This window comes from Manis pentadactyla, chromosome 1 (assembly GCF_030020395.1).
Source record: "Manis pentadactyla isolate mManPen7 chromosome 1, mManPen7.hap1, whole genome shotgun sequence".
In the NCBI taxonomy this organism is placed as follows: Eukaryota; Metazoa; Chordata; class Mammalia; order Pholidota; family Manidae; genus Manis; species Manis pentadactyla.
Window position 1 is genome coordinate 195379880 of NC_080019.1, and position 26818 is coordinate 195406697.

Consider the following 26818-nt stretch of genomic DNA (forward strand, 5'->3'; position numbering starts at 1 on the left):
ACGGTTATGTCACTGGGTGGGGGTGCTGCCTCAGGGACCTCGTGGCCTCATGCTGATGGCTCCCTTCCCTCCAGAGTTCCAAAGTCCTCGCCAAGAGGGAGCTACTCTATGTGCCCCTCATTGGCTGGACCTGGTACTTCCTGGAGATCGTATTCTGCAAACGGAAATGGGAAGAAGACCGAGACACTGTTATCAGGGGGCTGCAGCGCTTGTCCGACTACCCCGAGTACATGTGGGTGAGTGCCCTGCGCCAGCTGTCCGCGGGGCCGCGGGGCCTGCTGCACCTGTCACGCCACTCACGGCACACTGACGACAGTGGCCCATGCGGCAGCCCGCCTGCCACCCTCTGGGGCCACCTGCGCACCTGCCCCCCTGCCCCAGGTCAGACCCAGAGCCCTGCTGGAGCTGGGGGGGCGGGCCGCTGCCCGGCTGAGGAGGACCCCGGGAGGCTCCCTGTTAGGCACCAGAGCAGAGCCAGTGCCACAGCTGTGGGTAAGTCTCTGCCTCACAACGAGGGGGACACATGTAGCGCTCGGAGACGGGGTTCCTCCAGCCCCAGGTGATGGCGGGACAGCGTCTGCAGTTAGTGAGGGGGGTCGATCTCCTCCTTTCCGGTCCCCAGCAGCAGGTCTTTGAGAACCAGCTCCTTACTAACCGAGCTGTCTTCTGCATTCTTTGAGGATAAGTGCCAGATGCCGGCCGTTCCGTGAGGGAGGCCGCGTGGCTGGTGTGGGGACCACAGCCCTAGAAGTGTCATCTCAGATCATGCCGCCTGCCTGTCACTAGACAGGCTCTACCCTTTGCCCCTCCACAAACTCAGCAGCAAAGGACGCGTGGCCAGGAAGGGCAGCGTGTGAGTCGGGCTGAGCTCTTCACCCAACGACACGCCTGACGCGGGATGGCCTCTGTCCCGCCCTAGTTCCTGCTGTACTGCGAGGGCACGCGCTTCACGGAGATGAAGCACCGCATCAGCATGGAGGTGGCCGCCTCCAAGGGGCTGCCCCCACTCAAGTACCACCTGCTGCCTCGTACCAAGGGCTTCACCACCGCGGTCCAGTGCCTCCGGGGGACAGGTGAGGGCTGCCGCCCCGAGCCGGGTACTGCTGGGTTCCCTGGGCTCTGCATGGAGCGGGCAACGCAATCTGTGACCGTCCAAACCACATGGGTGAATTGCTGTGAAAGAGACACCAGTGGCAGAAGAGAGAGAATCAAGTAACGGTTAACCTGTTGCAAGATTCTTATACTGTTTTTGAGGTGATAAAATGCTAGTTAATGTAAACTAATGAAAATAATAATAAAAAGTATACATCTGAAAACCTCCTGAAGGAAATACATATAAAATTCATCCAAAAGGAGGCAGATCAAGGGGAGGGTCAAAGAGCAGACGGAACAAGTGGAGAGCGGCCGGGGGTTGGGGTCGGCACGGACGGCAGCCGGCTCATCCTACGGGCTGCATGTGAATCGTAAGGGAACAGCGGTGCCCGCAAAGCCAGCGGGCTCTGCCCAGGGGTGGGGGTTCACTTCTGTGTCTCCCCCAGTCTCAGCTGTCTACGACGTCACCCTGAATTTCCGGGGAAACAAGAACCCGTCTTTGCTGGGGATCCTCTACGGGAAGAAGTATGAGGCGGACATGTGTGTGAGGTGAGCTGGGGGCCCCCCTGGCGGGGGTGGCAGACAGTGGAAGCCAGCCCCGCTGCCCTGACACAGCCCTCCCCATGGCGGGCCGCCCCTATGTGGAGGTGAGGGGACATCCGCCCTCCAGGGCAGGCGTTCGTGGGGACAGACTGCCGTGCAAAGTCGGTGAGCAGGTGTGAGCTGAAGGCAGGGCAGCCAGTGCTCAACAAGCAGAGGGACCTCCAGCCGATGGCTACAGAGGCCCTTGGCGCAGGCAGAGCTGACAGTCAGGCAGTGCCCAGGAGGCCGCACTGTTCCAGCCTGAGGGCACACCCACGCCATCCCCTGACAAGTCAGATCCGAGGCTCACGCAGGCTTGGGGGGAAGCAGGGGCAGGGCTGACCTCCAGCTCCTTGTGACTGTGGGGCTGAGCCTGCAGGCTCCACCTCAACAGCCTCAGCCCCCTGTTCAGAGACCGTCCTCCTGTTAGGATGGGCTGGGGGTGCTGGTTAACACAGAGCTGCTTGGCTGGACTTAAGGAGCCCCAAGAATTCCCAAGAAGTGAAATTCCATCCAAGGCAGGGCCTCATGTAGCCCTTTAAACATCCCCGGATATTCGGAAGTGATTCCTGTTCATTTGTGCAGTGAGCATTTACCCAGCGTCTACCGTCTACAAGGCAAGAGGCTAGAGGCAGGGGTGAGGAGGGCAGGTAGAGGGGCCAGAGGACCAAGTCTGAACCGCGCTCACTGTAGAGACCGCCATGCACTCAGTGGGAGGGAGGGAGGGAACCTCCGGCTCACAGAAGGTGGCCTGAAATCCTGTCTGGGGGCTGCAGAAGGCGTAGCATGTCCCCCAGGACTTTTCCAGGCCTCAGGACCATCTGGCGGTGCTCACGGGCACAGGGCCAGAACAGGAGGGGCTGCCTCCTTGGGAAGCCCTCACCGTTGCTCCCCCAGCCTCGCTCAGATCCTGCGCGGGCGGTGGTGCCCTGAGGCCTGCAGCCACAGCCTGGCGGATGCACGGCTCTGATCTTTTCTGCAGTAGGAGCCCGGGTCTCTCCCCGAGGCCGGCGGGGCAGGGGTGCCCACAGAACCTTCTGGCTTGAAGCTGTGCAGCTTGTGCAAGTGCCTTCGGCCCCAGAATCCGAGGGAGCTCGGTGCTTGAAAGGAAAGGGTCTGAGGGAGGAAGGACGCTCTTCTCTAAAGGCTCTGCCCTCAGTGGTTCCCAGTCCCAGTGAGAAGAGAGGTGCCCTGGGCGCCAGCTGTGTCTGCCTGTGAAGGCCCTGACGGGCCCTCTTCATTTAGTCTTGGGGGCTTGAGCCCAAGCCCGACACAGGGACCTCCGGGCCCTGCCACGCCAGAGTGTCCAGGAGCGATCCCGTGAGCGCGAGCCCCAAGCCTGGGGCCCCTTCTGAAGTCTGCGGTGGACTGGCCCCAAGGGCCAGGGTCTTAGTCCATCCTGGGAGGGGCGGCCCCAGGACCCTCACCCTGGACCTCGAGAGCCCCTTGGGCTGGGGGAGCTGACCACCCCTGGGTGGCCCTGAGGGCCAGCACGGCAAAGGCTGATCAGGCCAGGATATGGTGTGAGCGCAGCGTGTGGGGTGGGCTGGGATGTGGCAGCAGCGGGAGCCCTGGGGGGCAGACTGTGTCCCTGTCCCAGTGAGGGGCGGGCGGGGCTCACACAGGCGCGGTGGCCCCACGCCAGAGCTGGCAGGTGGACACTCAACGCGAGTCGGAGCAGACAGGCACTTTAGTCTGTCCATCTGCCTTTGGGGCTGTGTTTTACCTAATCTTATTTTAATAGACATATTCTTAGAACTCCTAGAAGCTTCAGCTTACCGTTTTGTGTAAGACCAGTATTCCAGTAAGTCTGAAACATACTTGCAGTCAGATGAGCCGAGGATCTCAGGGCTGATGGTTGCGCTGTGTCTCCCTGTCCCTTGCTGTGAAGACGCCCCGCTGGCCTGGCACCTGGCAAGGCCGGGGTGTCTGACAGTGGTGGCTGGGAGCTCTCCTGGGTTCCCGCTGGCACTGGAGGCCGGCGCCCCGGGGGTGTCTTGAGTCAGCTCCAGGTGATAGATGCCTGTATGCAGATTTGTTTCTATATCATCTCTTTAAATTCTTATTTTACATATTTCATGCTGCAAATAACAGACACTCAGTAGAACCTGTATGTGGTAAATATGTGCGGCAGGTGTGTTCAGGGGAGAACAGCCCAGTGAGTTTGAACCTTCAAGCAGTCACACTCCTGCACACAAGCCCCTTCTGAACCTCGGTTCCTTGCTGAAGTGGGACCTGTGACAAGCCCTCCAAGCACGGGTCCCCAGGTATGGCCTGGGGCTCTTGGAGGTCCCCAGGGCCTTTGGGGTGCACAGAGCTTCCAGGAGATCCCGTCTTCTCTGCCTCCTTTGAGCATACAGCGGGGCCTCACTAGATCTCCCAACAGCATGGGCGCTTGTAGAAATTCTGCTCACATTTCAAAAACGACAAAGATGGATAGCTATTAACCCCCACAAAGCAGAGTCCTCAGCTTTTAGGGACAGAAAGGCTAAGATGCCCCGCGGTGAGGGCCCTGGTGTCACTCCTGCGCGTGCGTGCGCTTGGCGCCCCCTCCTGGCGATCCTGAGCTACCACCGTTACCGCTCCTACCCCTCCTCTTGCGGGCCTGGTAATCCACCGGGTGATTAGGTTTATAAATAAGTTAGTGTGCTAGCTGCAGTCAGCTGTTTGTTAATTAAGATTAAATTTCTAAATCTCTATTGCTTTTTATATTTGAAATAAGTAGATTTCATTTGTGAAATACATAATCTTCTTTGACTAATGAAAGACACTTCATTTGTGATTATTTTCAAAGAATAAACTATTAAGAAAAATTAAAGCTCCTGCTGGAGCTAATAAATGATCACCCTTCACAGAGGAAATGGGGTCACGATCCGCCCCACTGAACTGCTCATGGGTGTCCCTTATGAAGCGCCGTGGCCTCCCATGAACGGACTGCGCTCCGCCCTTCCTCCGTGGCCCCTGCAGCCCTGCTGAGCACCAGGCCGCCCCCCACACCCCCGGGGAGTGCCCTAGGAGACATCACTGAGATGTTGGTGTGTTTCAGGGATCTGAGAGCGAGGAGTGGACAGGAAAAGCAGGGGCAGCAAGTACCCCTGCCCGACGCACAGTGACAGCTTCCCCTTTGAGGTTTGATGCCATCTGGGAATTCAGTTTGCTTTCCATCTTCTTATAAAACAGGAGGTTTCCTCTGGAAGAGGTGCCACTGGATGAAAAGGAAGCGGCTCAATGGCTTCATAAACTGTACCAGGAGAAGGTAAAGGGCTCGGCTTTCCCTGGGTGTGGGGAGAGGGGCCTTTTACCTGGAGGTTTCCAGGGGCCGCTGATAGGGTGGGCAGGTGGCACACGGACTTCCTCTGGAGACAGGGGTGCTCTGCCGTTCTCCAGACTTCTTTCTGATCCTTCTTTTCTTTTTTCTTAACTTTTGAGAAATTAACAAACTAGAGAAAAGTATAAAGGATAACATAATGTTTATGTAACCATGACTGATAGCATTTTATCAAGTATTTTATTTTTTCATGTTAAAGAATTTATAGATATATAGTGTCTATGTGTATATATAATTTATATAAAGAAACACAATGTAGATACATGAAAATATTTTTTTGACCACCACACCCAGCCCCTCTCCATTCCCCGTACCATGTTCACCCCTGACTCTTACTTTCAGTTTGTTTAATTTATACAAATACACAGGATACTAGATTTCCATTTTTAGCATTGTGGGAGGCTTTAATAATTGGAAAACCTTTCCAGCATATAACAAATTGTATTTTAAATGCATTGAGGAGCTCTTAAGAAGAAAGGGAAATCTCTAAGGATAGAAAAAGGAGCTGGAGCTGGAATCAGTGTGAACCCGTAAGCTGGAGCCACCGCACTCTGCTGGAGGACTTGCTGGTGCGCTCCACCCAGTGCCTTGAGTTTTAATGCCTATTGGCAACAGAAGATAAGGGTTTGATCTAATTCAGGGCAGGAAGTTAGAAACTACATGAAGCTGGGTCCCTCTAAGGGTTTGACCCTCAGACATGAAACTGAAAAAAATGTACCTGCCTGCACAGGGAAATGACTCTTAAGCTTACCTTTCTCCTCTTGGTCTCAGAAAGTTCTCCCTGGTAATCGTAATCACAGGTCTGCCCTCAAATAGGTGTGGGGTCTGCATTTATACTAACAACATAGTTAGTATAACAGGCCAGAAGAACAAAGCCAACGTACCAACATTAAAAGGGGTTCTAAGTGGGTCACTCCAGATATCCTGAGAGAAGCATGTGCAAAACCGAGAGAGCATGACTCCAACCCTAAGCCGCCCAGGGTTCCACAGGTAAAATTCTGCTGGAGGAGAGCACCTAACCAAGGTCCACACAGGCGAGGCAGATGGGACAAACAAAAATCAAAGTCCAAAAACCAGCTGTTGGGTAAAATCACTTGCCCTCACCTCTCCACCATGCTCACTGTGTGGAGGGACAGCTGGCTTCCAGCAGACAGGTTGGTAAGGGAAATGAGACCAAGGGCCCACTTCTGGTGTTCTTGCCTCCTGGCAGCTCAAACACCATCACCATATAGCACGTGCTCTGGGCCCTACTCCAGGGGAAGGGGAGACAAAGGGACTGGAAGTGGTCAGTGTCTGGAGGTGTTGGTGGTCAGGATAGCATCTCTAAAGTTCCAGAATAATTATGTTCAATGGAGGTTTGAAAGAGAAAACAAGAGGTGGTCGGGTGAGGTAGTCAGGAGACAGATTACCTCTGGTAGAGAGATGACTGTGGGTCAGTCCCAGTCAGTGCTCTGTCTGGAGACAGGTGGCATGGAATCACCCCCGGGAATCCGCGTGAGGGGGAGGCATTTCCTCCTGCAATGTGGTGCAGGTACACACAGCATGCGTTCGCATGGACGTTGCACTGCAATTAAAACAGGCATCCTTATTGGGAAAGGGGTGAGTTGGCACCTGGATGATGCTGAGGCCCATGCACACAGCCCACTGACTGCAGCATTTGGGTGGCAGGTCCATGCTCAGGACAGCGTGAGATGGCCTTAGCCTACCTCAGGTGCAGGTGCCACCATCACATGGGGACAGACAAGACTCCAGCCCTTGGAGCCGAGGAAGTGGCTGCAGGCAGCCTGGCTGGTGGCCCCGTGCCCTGCAGAGGGTCCGGGGCTCCAGGAGAAGCCCAGGGGCAGCAAAGGCATGCCTGGGTGGGGGACGAGGGTGGTGGTACTGCAAGGGGCCACTGGTCTGGGGGCTCCACTGGCAGGAGTGTCAGCGAGGCCCCAGGATGTGGAAGGGAGGTGGAGTGGGCAGCTCGCTTGATTGTGTGTGGAACTGCTGACAAGTCAGGGAAGGATGGTGTCCCCACTGCTGCCTGGGGTCAAGAGCAGGATGGGTGGAGGGCAAGCACGTAAGTGAGGGTCATGAGTGTGTGCCCACACTCAGGGGTCAAACCTTGTACAGACCTGTGACCACAGTGCATTCTTAGAAAGGGAATGAGGCCCACCTCCCCATTCTGCCACGTCACCTTGGCCCTGCCTCCCCTGCACACGGCGGCCCTGGGACAGGGGCTCAGGACAGAGAAAGGTCAAGGGGCTTGAGAGGGGCAGGGATGTTAGGGGCTGCTCAGGGAAGGGCCTTCCGGGGTGCCACCCTGAGGTGTCCCAATGGCATTGAGGTCAAGGTGCCCTGACCATGTGGCGCCAGAGACAGTGGGGCCCGGCCACAGGTTGTATATAGAACGTAACTGTGGAAAGTTGAATGCAGAAAATAACAGAAAAAATAAAAACAGCTGACATTCCACTTGCCCAGGCAATTAAGATTGTGTTGGTGTGCATCTTGCTAAACTTGGTCCTTTACCAAATACACACAGTCACTTTTTTTCTTTAAATGGAATTATATGGTACTTCTTTCAAAAAATGTAACTCTTCACGGGTCTTTTGTCATCATGGTGTGCGGTGGCCACAGATAGCCCTATCATATTATGGTGGCAGCTTCCCCGCAGCCGACATAGAAAGGTCTAAGAGCTCCCCGTCCCCCTATTGAAAGTGCTCTGACCTGTCACCCCCCCACCAGGTGTGCACCTGCTTCTCCCTCCCCCTGCCACCAGCCTCCAGGGAACCGAGGGGGAAGGAGTTAAGCCACTTTTTGTGGGCACCGAGACTGGCCAGGCATTGCCAGGACTTGCACCCAGGCTGCCACCCTGTCCCCACCCTTCAGAGATGCCCAGGGGCCTGTCCCACTGCCGGGTGTGAGGGCTGAGGGGCTCGTCATGTGCCAAGTGTGCCTGGATTGTTTTCCTGGGAAACTTGCTGGGTTGGAGGGCTTGTATTTTTTCAAGCTTTTGATGCAAGTTGCCAAGATTTTCCGCAAAGGTGCTGCCAGCTTCTGCCTGCAGCATATGTGATTTATTCACTTTATTTGTGCAAAACTTTTATGGGTTAAATCATTTTTCATCATCAATACTTATTGTTGAAAGAGTAGCATATAAAGAACCCACTTTCCCATTGACTCTTTCAGGATGCGCTGCAGGAGATATACAACCAGAAGGGCGTGTTTCCAGGGGAAGAGTTCAAACCCACCAGGAGGCCATGGACACTCTTGAACTTCCTCTCCTGGGCCACGGTTCTCCTGTCTCCTCTCGTCAGCTTTGTCTTGGGTGTCTTTGCAAGCGGATCCCCCCTCCTGATCCTGACGTTCCTGGGGTTTGTTGGGGCAGGTAAAAAATGTGAACCAGCCATGGCGTGCATGCCTGGAGACCTCATGGCTGCCCTGGGGCCACAAGGTGGCAGGCCATGGGGGTCCAGGGTCCCACCAGAGCCTTGCCAACCTCAGAGAGCGGGCCCCGGCCATGAAGTCGCAGGCTCTGGAGGCCACAGCCGGGTGTCAGAGCCACCTCCACAAGGCTGGCCAGATCTCTGCCCCTGGGCACCCTATGCCGAGGCCTGGCCGTGCCCCAAGCCTGTGGGCGGGCACTGAGCTGCTCTGTCCGCACCACGGCTCTGAGGGCCTTGGGTCAGCATGATGGCCTGAAAGTCTCCAGGCACATTTCCATCAGTCTGCAGTCCTAAGCCCAGTGCCGGGTACCTCGAAGGACGCCCCAAGTACCTTGACAGATAACAGGCACCTAGTCTGTCCCTAGTACCTGGAGGGGACTTACAGCCCCCCCCCCCTGCCTCAGGTCTGCAGCCCCTAACAGGCCCACCGGCCCTGCTCACTGGAGGAGCAGAGGCCATCTGCCCCCGGTCCAGGCTGACTGGGTGTGTGGGGCATTGGGAGGATGGAGAGAGGGCCACCTGCCACCCCCATGGGGAGCCAGAGGCCAGAGGTTGGGGCCCTCCCGGAATGGTTTCTGCAGCTTGACGCAAAGCCACACGGTAACCTCACCTTTTTCCTGTTTTCAAGCTTCCTTTGGAGTTCGCCGACTGATAGGAGTCACTGAGATAGAAAAAGGCTCCAGCTATGGAAACCAAGAATTTAAGAAAAATGAATAATTAATGGCTGTGAGTGAACACACATGACCTGACGGTGGTTCCAATTAACTCAATTAAAACAGAACAACGCACAGAGCAGGAAAAAAGACACTTAGAAACTATTTTTCTTATTAACTGGTGACTAATATTGACCAATAAAACTTGAGCCAAGAGTGAACAGTCAGAAGGCCTGCAGATGAGGGCACTGGCCTCGCACCTTCTCAGGGCCTGTGTGTCCTCGGGGAGCACGGGGCTCCAGGCAGATGTGCTGGGGGGTCACTCCTGGGATAACAGGTCTCAACCCCATGCAGTCTCTCAAGGACGCTGCCTGCCAGAGGGAGCCTTCGGTTGCTTTCTCTTCTTGAACTTAGACCCTGTTTTTGTTTGTTATCAACTATTTCTAGAACTTACCCTGGCCCCCCACCTCTTCCCCTACACCCCAGCAAACTCTTTCCAACTCTTGCCTTGTCCTCCTGGGAGCAGATGTGACATGGTCGCCATCCCGCAAAGCACCCGCTTGTCCAGCTCTGCTCGGCACCGCATTTCGCTTTCAGACAGTGGAGTGGGGCCGTGGAGAAAGTTCTGGTCATAAGCACACACTGGGTGTCCGTCAGATGGGCTCGGAGCCTGCACGGGCTGGCTGCAGGCCACCTCCCCATTTCAGTTTCCACAGCATCGCCTGCTGTTTCCTACCCAACTGTGTGTGTAAATACCTTAAGTCTGTTTTTAAAGTGGATGGAGCCCAAGAACCTGGTGAAATATGGAGTCCTCCAGTTCCTGGGGCTCCCCTGTCCCTTTTACCCTGTGAAGCTGAGTGTGCCTGAGGGAGACCTCTGTCCTGCAGTCCACAGGACTGTCAGATGCTTTTTAAAAAGCTGTGTCACCACCACACCTCTGTCTTCTGAAAGGTGGTTGAAGACCTAACAAGGAGCTCATTGGCTTTTAGAGATTTTATTTTTCCAGTCGGTCTAGTGGTGGCTTTCAACTTCCTAGTGAAAACAAGAGGCGTGAGACTTTCCGCCTCCCCACCCTCCCTTCCCCAGCAGGTGCTGGTCTTTGGGGGCAGGCGTCACCTGGCCTGGCCAGGCCACAGCCTCGGCCCAGCAGGTGCTAGCTCTTCCTCAGCCCCGTCCTGTGTCCCGGCAGCCTGAGCTTGGTGGGCTGGGAGCTGCTGGGGCTGACCGGAGGGCAGTACCTGGCCTCTCCGAGTCAGACCCCCGCACCCAGGGCTCGGCCAGTCCATCTGCTGTAGTGCATCTGCATGGGATGTTCTTAAACTTCCCACTTGCTTTTTAAAAGTCACACTCCCCATCTTTTTTAGCAAGGGAAAGAAAAATAACGGGTGTTAGCTCTGATAAACTGTAAACAGCATTCTGAATAGAGGCAGGTTGAGTTTTCTAGGGGGAAAAAATGGAGGAAAGAAGCATGGAAAAAATTATAAACTAAATTGGAAAAGTAATTACCCATTGACCCTAAGTATGTATTTTGGGAAGAGTTTTTGAGCCAGCATGTATTTATTCTCTACAGTGACAACACTATTACACTCTGGGAACTATAGTGGTGCAGAAACAGAAGCATAAAACCACAGGTTTATGCTCAGGGCTCAGGAGCCGTAGGGAACGAGCATGATTAAAACAACAAATCAGCTTTAAGATGCTTTTTTTTAGAGTGTGCTTCCCTCTGTCTTAAAGCACATCTCCCCTCCTGCCCTTCACCACCTTGGGGGCGAACCATGAGCACAGCCACTTACACTGTGGTGAGCAACCAATGTAGGTTTTATTTTTCTTCATATAATAAGCTGCTCATCTGCCTTTATCTGTGTTTGCTAATTCACTGATACCGAAAAAAAAAAAACCTTAGAAGAAAAAGTTGAAGGTTACTACTGAGCAGATGCATTACCTGGAAAATACAAATTTAAATCTTTCACCATATAATTAATACTTCTCGTTTCCCAGATAAGTTCCCTCCTCTTGAAATTGATATATAACCAGTAAACTTGACACTGAGTGAATGAATGAACTGTGAACACTTCTAAAATGGAGACTGAGACCACTAGGAGGTTTTAAATCTCAGTGATTTCCTTCTGATTTAATATAGATTAGCTTGTGCATTTGAATACCAAGAACTTTGAGAGCAATAAAAACTGCACCATGAATGTTTGGTTTTTTTTTGGAGGGGGTACATTTTGCTTTTCATCATTTCAGAAGGAAAAGGGGAGGAGAAATCCTTTAATTTTTAAGTTGAAATAATAAAAGTAAAGTAGTGCTTTTCTTTTTCTCTTTACACCCTACAACTGAGCTTCGTCTGTTGCTGACATGCCCAAACTCAAACTGGACGTTGGGACTGTCTGTGCTGGTCACTGCTATGGGCACGTGCTCCAGGCCTGTAGCTGATGCCCCATGCTGGTCCTGGAGCTAGGGGGGTGTTGGTTGGCCCACTTTGCTGGGCCGGCTCTGTTGTTCACAGTACACCTCTGGAGCCAGTCCTGACCCCGAGGGCGCACAGGGAGACTACCCTTCCGTACACTTCCCGCAGGCGGAGCGGCCAGCCTGGCCACTGGCTGACCTGACTCGGCCCTCGGGCCGGGCACTGTCTCTGGTCTTCTGGCATGTAGCCTGGCCTGCCTAATGAGTGAGGTCTGGGCTGTGGGCCCTCCCTGTGTGTCCAGCTGGGAGAGGGTCCAGTCCTGGCCCCTCCAGGGAGACCCAGGGGCTGCTGAACTCCAGGGAGGGTTCCTGTGGCTTTTCATAGTGACTCTGTGGCTGCTACTAGCACCTGGGGACTTCCTGATAGCATTGTAAGTGGTGACTGTCCCCACTGCATGCAAGTGAGCAGACAGACGCTGGGGAAAGGCCTAGCTGGTCAGAAGGAAAGCATGTCATAGTTTTCAGTTAACCAAAAGAAGTGACACTGGTTATCCAGTGCTTGGGGACGGCATCCTAGATGCATGGCCCTGTTTGAGGCCCACTCTGCCGTCCCGATGTCCTCAAGATGCAGAGTTTGGTTGGAGAAAGAAGCTACGAATATACAAACGACTAAATAACAAGCACCTACTTATAAAAATCAATGTAGGTATGCCCTCTGATCACTTTTGAATCTTTCTCTTGTCTGTCCCTGTCAGCCCTCCTCAGTGTACCATGGCATGAGAGTCCCCCCTGACTTAACTAGTTCAGTTACTGAGCATTGAAATTGATCTGAAAAAAAAAGTGACCCATGCAGTCACGTGCAATTCAAGAGCTGTCTCTAGGCGACCCACACCCATGTCACTGCCGATGTCAGATTTGTGTTAGAGTAAGTAACTGCATGTCGCTTTGTCTCTGCCCAAGACACCTCTAGGACAAGCCAAATAGAATCTTTCAGCCAGGCTGATTTTCATGCTGCAAACTCCTCACCAATAGCTGCATGCTTTCCCAGCATGCAACACTCGGCATTCAATGGTGTGATGTGGCTTCTGACCCCTCTGCAGTGTGACCAGGCTTAGTGCTGAGACGGTGAGCCTGACATGCCCGCCTGCCTTCTCTGTGGACACTGCACATCCCTGGCCCTCGTGCTTGCTCCTTTCTCTAGTGAGTGAGATCCCAAAGCACCTGGTGGCAGGGCCAGCTGCTGCGCCCCAGATCCTGTGTGGGGCTGCCCGGGTGCTTGCGCACATCAGAGTCCCACATTCTTGCATGTCAGGGACAGGGTGCAAAAATGCATGGGGTTTGGATAGAAGATGTAACCTGCATTCCACTTGACTGAGGGCTGGACACACATGAACTAAGTTTTAGCTCACTGAAAATGGCAGCATTCTCAAAAAGTGCTCAGGAAAGCACAGGAGGAGAACTACTTCTAGGGAATATTAAGAACTTACCAGAGACATTGATACCAGTCAGCCCTGGTGGCCTCCACATTTTCTTTTTAAAGACAATTGAATTGCTTTGAAATTTTAAGCTTTGTAATGACAAGTTCACCTGGAATCTTTTTTCTTTTCCTCACTAAAGTTTCTTAACTTTTCGTTGCACAAGTATTTGGACAGAAGTCAAACTGTGAATGAGATACTGAAATGCACTAAACTGTATTAAACTGGAGTTACTTGATACAATGAAGAAATGCATCTGATCTACTTGTATTTATTGTCTCAGAACTATACGTTGTGACAATCAAATGTTACTTGCCTAAATGCCAGGAAGTACAACTGGCTTCTTAATCACAGAGGTGGCCAGCAGGTGCTGTAACTGTAAATGAAAATCTCTTTGGAAAACCTCATAAACCATTGACTCAAGTGGGTGTGACAGACATTGGGGTTCTTTTTCTATGCTTCATAATCTGCCATATCTGGCCAGTTTCAGAGCGTGATACATTGTATACAGGGTACAAATGTATTATATGGATGTTTTCTTTTGTATGCTTTGTTTTTACAAATTTTGCTACTCAAGCTTTATGTAGTTGAAGATAGTGGTATTTTCCGTCTATATGAGCCTTGGGTGGGAAGGGGGATAGTAGCTAACTTAGACTTTAACAGCTGTGTCCCAAAAAGCTGGCTGTGTTCACCATGCTCTGCGGAGATCACTTTGTACATGGGCTTGTGCGAGCCTGCCTGAGCGGCAGAACTTTGTAGATAAAATGCTGCGAGCGTCATACACGTTTATTAAAATTGCTGCTGTGAAAGAGAGGGATAAAATATGCACAATAAGGGAGAAAGCAACCAGTCTGCCTCATTTTGTTCCTTTGTTTCCAGTCGGCACATTCTTCCAGGGGAAGCAGAGGTCCTCCAGGCACTTAATGTCCCGGGGCCACCCACCTGCACAGACCATCCCCATGGGTCTTTGAGGCTGTCTTGCTGATCCACTTTTCAAGACTCTCCATTTCATATAAGTTGTTTTGGGGAGGGAAAATCGAGGAGAGCCGTCATCAGGCAGAAGCAAGGGAGTAAATCCATCGGTGCATGAAGTGTGCTACCTGACCCTTTGCCTAAAAATCAGTCTTTAAAGCTATGTACGAGGTTTTTCCAAAGTAGACATGTATATATCAAAAGCTATTTTTTGTAAAAACAAATTCATTCTGTGGAGAAAACCAAAGGATTTTTCTTCTTTGTAAAGAAAGAACTCTTGATAGAACCCAGAGCTGATCCAGGTTCCCATTTGTCTGTCTCATGAAAATAAATTGGACAAAAAGAAGCTTGGTGTCATGGGTGCTCCGGAGCAGCCCACATGCTCTGCTGCTGGGGCTGCCGTGGCTGCCGCAGTGGTGACAGCAGGGCCACCCAAGGACCAGGAAGGCCAGGCTCAGACGGGCTATCTTTAAAGCCCCATATCTAGCCGTGTTTTATTTTTTATTAATCTATCCTGAATTAAGAGCATATGTGTACATGTGTGTGCATGCATGTGCCTACACACATATGCACCATATACTGGCACGTGCACCCAGTACATGTAGGTTTAGAATTTAGGGTGATGGGATGCTCTTTTCTCAGGAGACAACCCAACCCAAGGGGCCTGGGGGCACGTGGTGGTTTGGAGTGGGTCCGACCTTTGTTCCCTGTGCCCTCAGCTTTGCTGCACTTCAGCCCCTGGTCCTGTTCGAACACAAGTCTCCACAGGCAGAGACGGGGGCTGTGGAAGGCCCCCTCGGACTGACCCACCCTGGGTTTCACAGGCATTTGGAACACCCAGGAACAGGGCTGAGCTTGATCACGAGGCCCGCCCGCTTCTGCTGGCCCACATCCCACTCTGCTTGGGAGACTCAGAATGTAAGAGTCAGCCACTGGGCACCTGATGCTGTGAGAAGTATATATGAGTACATGTGCATGCATGTGTGTACACAGCCACACACACACGCCAGCACAGGTGCACATGCATACACACATGCCTACACACGTGTACATACTCCTGAACAGGCACACGTGCACCAACACATGCATACAAATGCGTGGGTACACGTGGATACATGCACACATGTTCGTGTGTACATAAACATGCATGTGCTTATGAAAATATGCCTATGGGCATATACACACATGTTGCCACATGCATATAAACACACATAGGTGTTCACATGCACCCCAAACAGTAACGGGAAACCTTGGGATTGTCATATTTGAGCCCTGTTAGGAAATGGGATGAAATCACAAACTTACACTTTGGAAATCGTCCTTATTTTTGTTACTCCTCCTGGAGTAACTCCTGAACCCTGGACTGTCCAGGACAGCTGTGGAATGTATGGAAAGGAAGGCTCCTCTCAAAGACAGTGCTCCCTGAAGACTTAAACCTCAGTGAAGAAGTCAAATTGTCCTGTGATGTCTCAGAGGAAGAGGGTGATGTCACTTGTTCCAGGCACCAGCTCCACCCTGTAGCAGGGAGAGCATCCTGCCCACAGGAGCGACATGCCAAAAAGCATATTGCAGAAGGGGCAGAATGAATGTGCAGGTGGTGTGACGGGGGGCAGGGCTGGGTTCCCCAGCTATGTGGAGAGAAGCCAACCAGCTGAGACTGCACTTGGGGAGCCAGTAAGGCCCCCACTACCTCAGGGGGTGTGAGCCCATGGCGGGGATGATTGCTCCATCTGGAAGCAAGACCCAGCACCATCCCGGCTCTGTTCCCGGTCCCCACACTCCCCGAGGGGAGGCCTCTGGGTGCAGAGGGGGGCTGAGATCTCAGAGCACTCTGAAACAGGAGATGCGCGCAGGGCCCGCAGGTGTCCTGGGGTGTCCTTAGGGACAAGCAAAGGCTAAATGATCTTAAACAGAGGTGGGCAGAGGGGACGGCAGCTGGAGGCAGCGCGTGCAGCCTGTTTGCAAAACTACTGCAAGAGCTATGGTTTCCCCAGGGGAGCATCTTGAGAGCAGTCTCTTTCCATCTGCCACCTATCATGGAGGGGACAGGAGCCCAGACCTCTGCCAGGGCCAGAGACTCATGAGGACTCATGGAGCTGTCCGTCCTGGGCACGGGGCAGGGGCACAACCTGGCCAGGCTGTCTGGGAGGGCACTGTGCGCCTGCCCTGGGGTCGCCAGCCACCTGGCCTCTCCTAGGTTCGCAATCACTGGTCAGGACTAGAGAGCCTTCCAGAACATAGTTTCCCTGCAAACAGCTTTAGAATGCACAACTTCCTCATGAAGAATTCTGATAATGTCAGTCGCACCTGTCCCAGACTTTATCAGAAACCTGACCAACTGGCCCAGTCCGAGGCCATCAGATTTACCCTTCACCCTATGAAAAATGGGGAGGTGTCTGCCAGCTCTGGGGACCTTGCCATCTGGACACCACAGTAACTGTGCTTATGGTCTCTGGGCACGACCTTCATTCAATGCCAGAGATGGTAGAGCAGGTACGGATCGTTGGCCATTCCTCCAGCTCAAACTCTTGTTCTACTGCTTCCAGCCAGAAAGTAGTGGCAGAGACCAGCCTGCAGTGGCCTTTTTGCTAGTGGCAGACCTGGAGCTGAAGAAGATGGTGAGGCGGTCCTCTGAGGCCTGGGGAGGGCGTGCTGCATGGGCCTGCCAGTGGGCACCCAGCCCGGGGTTTAGAGGGTGTGGAGTCCAGAGCACACGTCCTTGCCCCTGCTGGCCTCTTTCTCCAGGACAGCCCTGCACACCTCCAGGGTGCAGCCATGGACCTGCTGGTCCTGTTCGCAGTGCACAAAGAAGCACCCGTCCTCAGGCAGATCAGTTTCCAGGAGGCTCACAAGGGTCTCAGGCCTGCCAGTTGCTGGGGGTGGACAAGGCTGCTGAGAGCCGTGTGCACACCTCTTGGCTGCAGGGCCCTTCCCTGTGTAGGTCTACACCGAGTCCAGCTGTACTTTCTCTTTGTTTCACTCTGTCCCTGGTGAGGGAAACTTGTTTTTATTATCCTGCATGCTGTTCCTGCTCAGTCTTTTTGAAATGCCTCTTCCAGTGCCCTTAACATGAGGGAATTCTGTCCTCTGTCCTAGTCCTGTGTGGGCAGATCATTCAGGGGAATCTTCCTGGGAGATTTCCCACAGGCTCCCCCCATCGGGGAGCACAGGTGAGCCACGAGGAAGCAAGCACCCTTCCTGCTTGCCCCTGCTTGAGCCTGCTGAAACCGCTGTGCCCCCTCCTGCCCCCAGCGGGTGCTGAGACCAACTTGAAGGTCAAAGGATGCCCCTTCTTCAGGACATACCAACAGCCAGCAGAGCAGCCACCTCTGGGAATGTCTTGGGTCTCCGGGGTTGTGGGAGGAGAGGGGTTGGTTCTCAGTGGACAGATGGTTCCTGGGCCCTGCCCGCCCAGTGCCTGGTGAGGTCAGCACCCGGCAGTCCCCCTCGCATGCCCCCAGCATGCCCCGAGAAGCCGCAAGAGCTGGCTGGTGGCGAGCATGCCTGGGAGGCCTATGTTATCAGCTTCCCCCCAGCAGGAAAGAGACACCCAACTAGGCTGACACAGAAGAGGACACAGGATAAAGGGACAGCTTCCTGGACAAGGCAAGTCCCCAGGCTGGTTGGGGGGGTGGGGGGACCGGCAGGCTGCTGGAGGCAGCAAGGTGATGGTGATGATGGAGGAGGCAGGGACACTGGCCACTGTCAAGGAGAAGCAATCCCGCGCCAGCAGCTGAGTCAGGGTGGCCAGAGCTGGACCCCGAGCAAAGGCAGGAGGCTCTGAGGGCAGGTGCTGGGGGACAGGCGGAGGGCCGGGTGCGTGACCAGGCCACCTGGGCCACCAGAGGAAAGAGAGGCTTCCTGTGCCTTTAGGACAGCAGCTGGGGTGCCCAGCGTGAGGCCCTGAGCTCTGCGGGGCTGGGAGAGTGACTCCCTGCGCTTGGTTAGCCCACCCCCGCCAGGCCAGGGGTGGCTCTGGGTGGAGACCGCGTCTCAAAGGGCAGAGGGGGCTTGTCCTTACTGGCTGTGGTGAGAAGGAGCTGGGTATTGAATTAAGAGTGTACAGGTCAGGACCTGCTGAATCAGGGGCATAGGCCACACACGAGGTGGGCAGACAGCCCCCTTGCCCTGAGCTCCTGCTCTGGGGAAGTGAGACCCAGGGCTATCCTTCCTGGAGGTGCAGTCTCAGTCCACCCCCACAGAGGAAGGATCCCAGGTGCAGAGCAGAGGTCACAGTGAGCAGGCAGGCAGTGCTCCATCCTGGGTCACAGCCAAGCCGAAGAGCAGCACCCATTGTCTGTAAGGTCGGGGGGGGCAGAGGTCACTAACCGTTCGTGGGCTTCATTCTAAATGGAGATTTTAGAAGGTGTCCCGGAAGAGTAGGCGGGAGCCTGTGGGGCACCCGAAACTCAAGCCCTAACCTGCATGTCCAGACCCCGGCTGGGAGTGAGGCTATCACAGCTGCCAGGGCAGCTGCTCAGAACAAAACAAAGTTGTTTTCCTCATCACACAACTTTCTAAAGGGATGTTCTGAGGGGGTGCGTGAGCCCACCTGCCTCTCACAGGTGTGGGCTGGAGCAAACAGCAAACTCCATGGCAGCCTCGGGCACCTGAAGGGGGAGCTTTGTGCTGTGCGCCTTGAGCTGTGTGAGTAATTAAGTACAGGCTGACACTCCTTTCTCTCCATACTTTTAAGACATTTTCCACGTTTCTTGCTGGGAAGTCTGCTGATCCCCCATTAGTAATCTGCCTTTCTCTCTGTCTGATTTGAAATTCTCCCTTTGGTGGCCTCAACATGGATTTGGTGCCTAAGCATGGATTTCTTTTCATCTGTCTTGAAATTTGTTTTGCTGCCTGAATCTGAGAATACAGTCTCTTTTCAGTTCTAGAAATCTCTCAGGCTTTATCTCTTTGCATTCTGCCTCCGCCCAGTTCCCTCTTCTTCTCCACGCCTGCAGTCAGGTGGGTGTCATGACTGCTTCTCCCAGCTTGCGTCTCGGACCTTGCTCCCGGGTCCCATCTGTGTCTCTGTGCTTTGCTCTGGGAATTCTGGGAAAGTTCTTGTCTCTTTTGTAGTTGACAAATTCTTAGCAGCTGCATCTTACCTCTTTAAACTCCCCACTCTTAATCTCTATTTTTCCCCATTTTTAAAAAATTGTGCCTTTCCTTTCCATACTGAATCATGCTCTTTGCTTATGCCTTTGGTTCTCTCAGCACCTGAGGCGTGTCATGCACACTGTCATGGCAGAATGTCTGAGCACCAGAGGTGCCCCAGTGACAGCCCCACCCACTGTGCGCCCTGCACAACCAGGGTGGGTGACCCCTCGGCAGAGTAGCTCTTCTTCGGTCACTAGGCCACTGGCCTAAAGAGCTCAGTGACCAGGAGGTCATCACAGCTTCATTTCAGCGCAACACATGGTTTATCCCCAGCAGAAGCCTCCACTACACTCCCCCCAGGCCAGAAGCTCCCATCCCATGGAGTCTAAGGCTTCAAAGATGAGAAGCACTGGTTCTGCCTGTGGGTTTCTGGGATTGACAGTGAGGGTGCCAATGCTCCTCCCACTCCTTGGTGCCCAGATTGTATATTCTGATTATTGGGGGACATTGCACTACACTCTGTTGGCCAGACACACCTATGCATCCTGGAGTTTGACACCCCAACCCACAGCTTCTGCTGACCTTTGGGCGATTTTACAAGGCTGGCTGCTCTGGGTGGTGTGGCAACATGTGATGGACCAGGGGTTCCTCTGGGCACGACTCTTGCTATGAAATGAGCCCCTTGATCTGAGGCTATGGTTGTGAGTGCCCCTGTGGGCAGACCTGATGCTATGGGAGCCCCCACATAGCAAAGCTGACACAGGAATGTAGGCAGGGAGGGTGGGCCCCTGGCTGGAACTGATGGCAACTCCGGTAATAATGACTCGCTGCCCCTCCAGTGCTGATGGGGTCTCCTGTTGTCAGTCCCCCCTCTACTCCCCAGCAGCTTGAGAAGAAGACCCTCACAAGGGCTGTATCAGTCTTTCCCGACAGTTCCTGTCATACATGCTATTCCTCCATAAGGCTGTCAGTACCTGCTATAACCCGGAAGCAGACCAGGAGCTGCTTCTCAAACAGCGTTTTGTTCTCTAATATGTAAGGTGTGGTATCACTCCAAAACCCTGGGCCCTGAGCTGTGACTCTCCTTTGGGGCCATTTCCACTGACACCAGTGAGCCCAGTTTCATGGGAGCATCCTTTACCACACCAGCCCATGGAGGGTGGCCACCAAGTTTCCCCACTGTGGGGAAAATGGAAGTTCCGATGGCCAGGATCCTCACCTGATCCTAAACTACTTGATGATGTAATTGGCCTACTGCTAGGCTACTGCTTCCTCACCTGTGGGCAATGAGCTATAACTGACTGAGTCACTATGTAAGGAGCTCTGCTCAGGGCTGCAGGATGTGGTTACACCTCCGCCATCATAGTCTCCGGCAGAGATGGAGGTGGATTACACCTGCAGGGTCTGGGTGCAGATGTGAGTCTAGTGCTCGGCCTACTGCTGGGAGAATAAAGCCAGGTATAAACCCTTTTACCCCAAGAATGTTCCTTTGTCATTTTTCAGTCTCACTGAATCCACAGTGAACTTGGCCAGGGCTGAAACCATCAGGTGAGACACTCGTGCTGGCAGTGCCCCATGCTAGCATAGCCCTCATGTGGGGGTCATGCTTGGGCAACCTCAGACTTCTCTAGGATAGAGAGACCTCACATAATGAACACTCGGCCCTCTGCCCGTCCTCCCTGAGTCTTCTGGGCCCTCCCCCACACCTGCCAAGACTGTCTGGCACCTCCACTTGTGCAGGTCATTGTTGTGGCCATTTGGGGCCTCTGCAGGCCCCAGAAACCTTCCCAGGACATTAGCAACCCAGAACTCTGGCCAGGGCTTCCAGACTAATAGCCTCCTACCCTGTCAGCCTTGCACTCTGCCCCCTCCCCCACCTGGTCTGGCCCCCTGTTGGCCCCTCCCAGTTTTAGCCAGGCCCTCAGTGAACAGGCCTCAGGTGAGGTGAGGCCTGGCTCCAGTTGCCATTCTGGAAGTGAGCAGAATCTCGTGAGACATCTGACCAGTTGGGGTCTCTGCAGATCTCCAGGTAAGAAGCATGTTCTCCCTCATAAGAGAGAGGGGGCTGTTCTGCTGGCCTAGAGGCCAGGATAATTTGGAGCTCAAGAGTCTCAGGCTTGTCTAGCAAAACCTGCCCCCTGCCCCCATGCCCTCTGAGTCTCAGGGGCCCACTTACTCCTGTTACGGTTTTGTCCTCAGCCTGGGAGATCTCTCCCCTGCAGCTCTGCCTCCCTTATGATTAAGGCCCCCAAAGAGCCCAGTTTTCCTGAGACAGTCCTGGTTTTAGCCTTGAAAGGTCCATGTCCTGGGGAACCCCTCAGTCATGAGCAAAGCTGGCTGGTAAGTCACCCCACTGACAATCACATCCTGGGCCCGATTCCCAGCAGTCTGACTGCAGGTAGGGTGACTGACCACCAGGGGCAGAGTCTGAGAAATCGTTGGGCACACCTGTCAGTGCCCTGTCTGAAACCACTGACCTGAAACCATTTTCATTTAAATCAGAGGACCATCTCATCCTTACAGCTCTGTTCAAATAGGGGACCTTGAATAAGCAAGAGGTGGCCTTGTGTACTTTAAAAATGCAGACTTAAGAATGAACAAACTTGTCGGGAATGAGATTCGTTATTCAGGAACTAAGGCTAAGTATCTTTCAGGGACTCAACTGCATCCCAGGCCCCGTGTGCCGCTCACTGATATGCTGATGCTCATTTTCCCAGCACTTACTGAGAAGTCCCCTGGGGACCTGATCTCAGAGCAGCATCAGGGTCCTGCCCAGAGACTATGACCCTAGAGGTGGAACCACATCCTGCAGCTGCCCCAGGGCCTTCCTGCCACCCAGATGGAGCCTCCGTGGCCGCACAACCCATTTAGATGGTGGCCCCGACTAATGGCCGCTTAAAAATGCATGACCCCGGCTCCCGCCAGCTTGGCGGTGCTGAGAGGATCGATCCCTGAGGTCTCTCTCCGGCCTGGGGAGCCCTGGAATCAGCATGTGCTTCAGTCTCCTCCCCACTTCCCTTTGCCTCCCAGAGCACATGCCACCCACCACCCCCAAGCTCCATCACAGGTTCGCTTGCTTTTTCTTAGCTTTTCTGCCTAGTGGGCTTCAGGATCCACACCTCCCATGGGCGCCAGGCCTGGTCGCAGCTGTGAGGGCCGAGGCTGCCGTTTGGCCAGAGTCCTGCTCAAACACCCTAAAGAGCAGCAGTTACACCCGCAGCCGGGTTCCCCCTTTTCTGCCTTCCAGCTGACCCCGGCTCATACCAGCCTCTGCTTGGGCTGCTTCTGTGACCCTACAAGGCCCCAGATTATGGGATGCAGAGTGGACTCAGAGCACAGGCCCCACCAGGCCCGCTCAGCGGGGTGCTGCCTGTCAGCTCTCCGCAGCTTTCAGAGCAGCCCCTCGGAGCCCAGCCATCCTCTGTGGGACTCTGCTGGGACCGGCTCAGCCAAGAATGTCCCGCTGTTACCTCAGGGCCCCAGAGAGCCCAGCTCTGCACCCCGAGCCCAGTTGGGTGCCTAGTCATCACATCGCAGGGCCTCTATCCAGCCTGGGGGGTGGGCCCCTCTCTCAGTCCACACTCTGGGGTGCAGGACTGGCAGTATTAGCTGCAAGCAGCAGGAAACCCTGCCAACGTGGCCTAAGTGAGGCGGGTGTGGTGTTCTCCCTGGAGGGGACTCGGGAGCCAGTCCATGCTGACCTGGCTCGGCAGCCTGACAAGGGCAGGGCCAGCATCTGGCTGGGAGATGACCACCCGCCCATCACCGGCCAGCACGTTGTCCTGAGCCAGCCCAGGCCAAAGGGTCCTGGGCGTGTGTGCGCTTGGCTTTCTGGCATCTGTGATGGAGGCCGTGACTGGGTGGCGTGGGGATGTCTGGAACAGGCCACACATCTTGGCACCTGTGTTTTGGGAGTGTCACTGTTACCGGGCCAGAGCCTGGTTCTGAACCCGAGTTCAGCTGCTTGTCACTCAAAAGGCCAAGACACAAGAGATGAGTGCCAGTGGAGAGGGAAGATTGTTTTGTTCAGAAGGTGGGCAGCCTGGGAAGGTGGCATCCCAAGACCATCCCTGAGGTGCTGCTCAGAGTGAGAGGTTTTAGTGGGGTGTCGTGGAGACAGGAGGAGCTGGCAGTTGGTCCCAGGCTGGAGGCAGCCCTGCAGCCCCACAGAGGCCGTGTGCTCCCAGCTGCTTCAGGAACGGAGGTCCTTCCTGGGCTGGCCAAGTGCCCCAGGTGAAATCCCTGATGCTCAGAAGGTCTGCTTAGAGGACATGGCTGCAGGGACTTCTCCGCTTGTTTCAAAGTGGAGCTAGTTAGGCTCTGTTCCAGCCTCTCCCACCACCCCTGCCCCCAAACCACAGCAGCACTTAAGGGCTTTATGAGCCCAAAGCCTCAGGGCTGAGCCTCCAAAGGCGGAAGTGGGACTTGAGCACAGGGCCTGGCCCGGTGCTGGGGATGCGGCCTCCATGCCCAGGATGCTCCAGGGTAAATGACAGATGCCCCAGAAAGGCCACAGTTACTGCAACCTCTCTGCCAGGGGCATTGGCGGGCTCCCATGGTGAGGGCCTGCCTGATTCTAAAGAAAGCCCTTAAGACACCTCTTTATTCTAATGGCCTCAGGCCCATATGACTCCATTTAGTTAGGATGCCCAGTCACCTATGACGTTCAGGTGGGAAAAGTCACTCCCCTCCCTGGAGGGCTTCCAAATGATCCAGGTTGAAATACGCCCCCACTTGTTCTGAGGAGGCAAGACTCCTGCTCCACAGCCCTGCCTGCCCGCCCCCTGTGCCTGGGTGGGCTCCAGGGCCACCCAGCTCAGTGACCCTGGTGGATGCCTGCCCTGCACCATGGAGTGGCTGTGCTTTATCCTTCTACCAGCCTCTGTGAGGCCTGTCCCACCGCCTCACCCATCCCATTGTCAAACCTGGCTTTTTGCAAATCTGATGGTGTGAGATAAGAATACATACATACATACATATATATATATATATACTGGTGTCTGCCCCGGGCCCCCCAGCACAGGGCTCCTGAGTTCCCGGTAAATTCCTAAGTGATAAGAGCCCTAGGAGAGTCTTTGGTTCTAAGGAGGCGGCCCTGGGTAGGCTCCTGGATGGGGGGTGGTCCCCAGAATGACCGCGCCAGGATTAGAAACTCAGCCCTTTCAGCCCCACCCCATCCTCTGGAGAGGGGAGAGGGGAGAGGGGCTCAAGCCTGCCTAGTGAGGAAGGCTCTCTAAAGCTCCAGTAGTGAGGGGTTCCCAGAGCTCCCAGTAGGTGAGTACATCTTCATGTCAAAGGGTGCTGCACCCCAGCCCCACAGGGACAAAAGCTCCTGCACTCGGGACCCTCCCGGACCTCACCCTGGGATTTTCCTCACCTGGTTGTTCACCTGCATCCTTTATCATATCATAAACTGGTAAACGTAGGGGGTATGTTCCCCAGAATTCTGTGAGCTGCTCTAGCTAACTCATCAACCCAGGGAGGGGGTCGTGGGAACCCTGATTTGTAGCCAAATTGGATAGAAGTTGTGGGGATGCTGCTACTCTCTGAGCGGGGAGGGTTTGGGTCTTTACCTATTTTTATTAGGTTATTCTTTTTCTTCTTGATTTTTAGGAGCTCTTTATACATTATATATTAAGAGTAACCCCCCCTCTTTTTTTTCAACTTGCCCTTTATCTTTTGACTTTGCTTATGATATTTTTTCCAGGCATGTGTTTTTTATTTTTACACAAATTCATTATCTTTTATTCTTTCATCTCTGGACTTTGACACATATTAGAAAGACCCTCTCCAACCAGGGTTATAAAGGAAGTCATTGTGTTTTCTCCTAATAATTTCATAGTTTCACTTTCCACAAGTAAATCTTTTTTCTCCCTTGACTGTGTTCTGGTGTGGGGTGTGATGTGTGGATTTAACCTGATCTTTTTCCAGTTGGGTACATAGTTGTCCCAACATAGTTTATTAAATGTCTGTCTTTATGATGACTCTCTTTCAAATATCTGATAAGCCTTCCTGAAGCCCTTGAAGATTAGGATTTTCTGTTTGATAAGCAGATTCAGATCCATAGCAATAAAATGGGAATGAGGTCTATCATGTCAGTGGCTGGGATTCACTGAGATAAATATATGTAAATCCCCGAGCACAGTAAGTACATTAGTAAATATTAACATACAGCATTTTTAAAATCAGAACCACTCTGCCATGCAGAGTCAAAAATCAGCCTGGGTGGTGGGGGCAGCACACAGCAGCAGGCTGGCAAGTGAACAGGAATTCAGCCCGACTGAAAACAGTTGAAAAAGAACAGAAATGCAATTTATATCTCTTCGTTCAATGTCCCTCAGTCATGGTTTCTCTTAATACTTCCAAAAGATTTTCATGTAAGACCATTTTATACCTTTCAACTTGGAATTCCAACTTTATCACATACGAAATCCTCATACATATTTGGGTCTATTCTGATCTGCTCATTTTGTCTTCCTGGTCCGTTGGCAGCACACGATCCATACCACTGGGCTTGGGTTGTTAAGGCTTCATAGAGGCCTTAACGCCTAGTGGGGTTTGATCACAACTCTTCCTTGCAGAATTTCCTGGCTGTTCTTTTTTGTTTATTTTCCATATCATTTTCAAACTCAGCTTTTCTAATTAGAGAATAAGTAAGCCTGTTGGTACTTTTTATTATAAGCATTGCATTAAATTTAGAATCAGTTTAGGAAGAGTTGGCATATCCACGATGTTGAGTCATTCCAGCCAAAAGCACGGTCTGTGTTTTCATCTGTGAAAGTTAACTTTGCAGAATTGAAGGTTTTCCTCTTATATGTTTTACATGGTACTTGTGGCATTTATTCCTAGATATTTTACCTTTTCATTATTGTTGTTGCTGTTGTGGGGTCCCCTCTCTCAGATCTTCTATATGGTACACACACACATTACTATCAATTGCTATAAACATATAGGAAGTCTATTGATATCTGTATATTAATTTTAATATTGTAAGAAACCTACTAAATTCTCTTCTAATTTGTGCTCATTGAAGATGGATTCTTTATCAGTCATCTAATCTGCAAAATGGTGATAGTTTTCATGCTTCCAGTTTCTTTCTCTTGTCTAATTGCACTGGCCGGTATCTCATGTCATGTTAAATAGTAATATGGTATTGGGGATTCCTGTTTTGTTTCTGACTTGAATGGAGATAACTCCTGTTTCCTCATTAAGTATGATGTTGACTTTTGGGCTGGTATTTATGTGAGTATAATGTTATATATGCTGCCATATTAAGGAAGAAACCATCAATTCCTGTTTTATTAAGCATTTTTTAAGAGTCAAGAATGTTGAATTTGGTAAATGCCTTTTTTGAATTAGAGATCATCTTAATCTATTAATTAAATCTATTAAATCTATTAATACGATGGATTATATGAATACATTTTCTAATATTCACTCACCTTTTCATTTTTGCAACAATTCCCATTTGGTAATAGATATTCTGAAGCATGTTGATGGATTCTACCTGCTAATATTTTGTTTAAGACTTTTGCATTGATATTTGTAAATTACATTGGTTTCTAGGTTACTTTTTTGTGTGTGGTCTTTATTGGGTTTGGCATCAATATTTTACTTCTTTAATAAAAGTTGTAAGTTTTCCTTCTTTCTTATACTCTGGAGTGGTTTAGAAATGGGTGGACTTTCCCTGAGAAGCTGTCTGATTATTTTGGGGGCAGGGAAGTGGGGAGGCTCTTTAACAATTTTCCCTGTTTCTTATTTGGAAATCGTTTAGTCTTTCTT

The 26818-nt window shown here is 52.6% G+C and overlaps 1 protein-coding gene across 4 annotated transcripts in view; it reads left to right on the forward strand.

Moving 5' to 3' along the window:
- Window positions 1-13395, forward strand: part of AGPAT3 (1-acylglycerol-3-phosphate O-acyltransferase 3) — a 74453-nt gene extending 61058 nt beyond the window's left edge. For all 4 annotated transcript variants that reach the window (XM_036912001.2, XM_036912004.2, XM_036912002.2 and 1 more), the window contains 6 exons: window positions 75-236; window positions 920-1073; window positions 1539-1641; window positions 4855-4930; window positions 8174-8372; window positions 9059-13395. In XM_036912001.2, coding sequence (XP_036767896.1) covers window positions 75-236; window positions 920-1073; window positions 1539-1641; window positions 4855-4930; window positions 8174-8372; window positions 9059-9147 — 783 coding nt within the window. In that variant the 3' untranslated portion in view covers window positions 9148-13395. The remainder of the gene's footprint in view (window positions 1-74; window positions 237-919; window positions 1074-1538; window positions 1642-4854; window positions 4931-8173; window positions 8373-9058) is intronic.
- Window positions 13396-26818: the final 13423 nt, after the last annotated feature.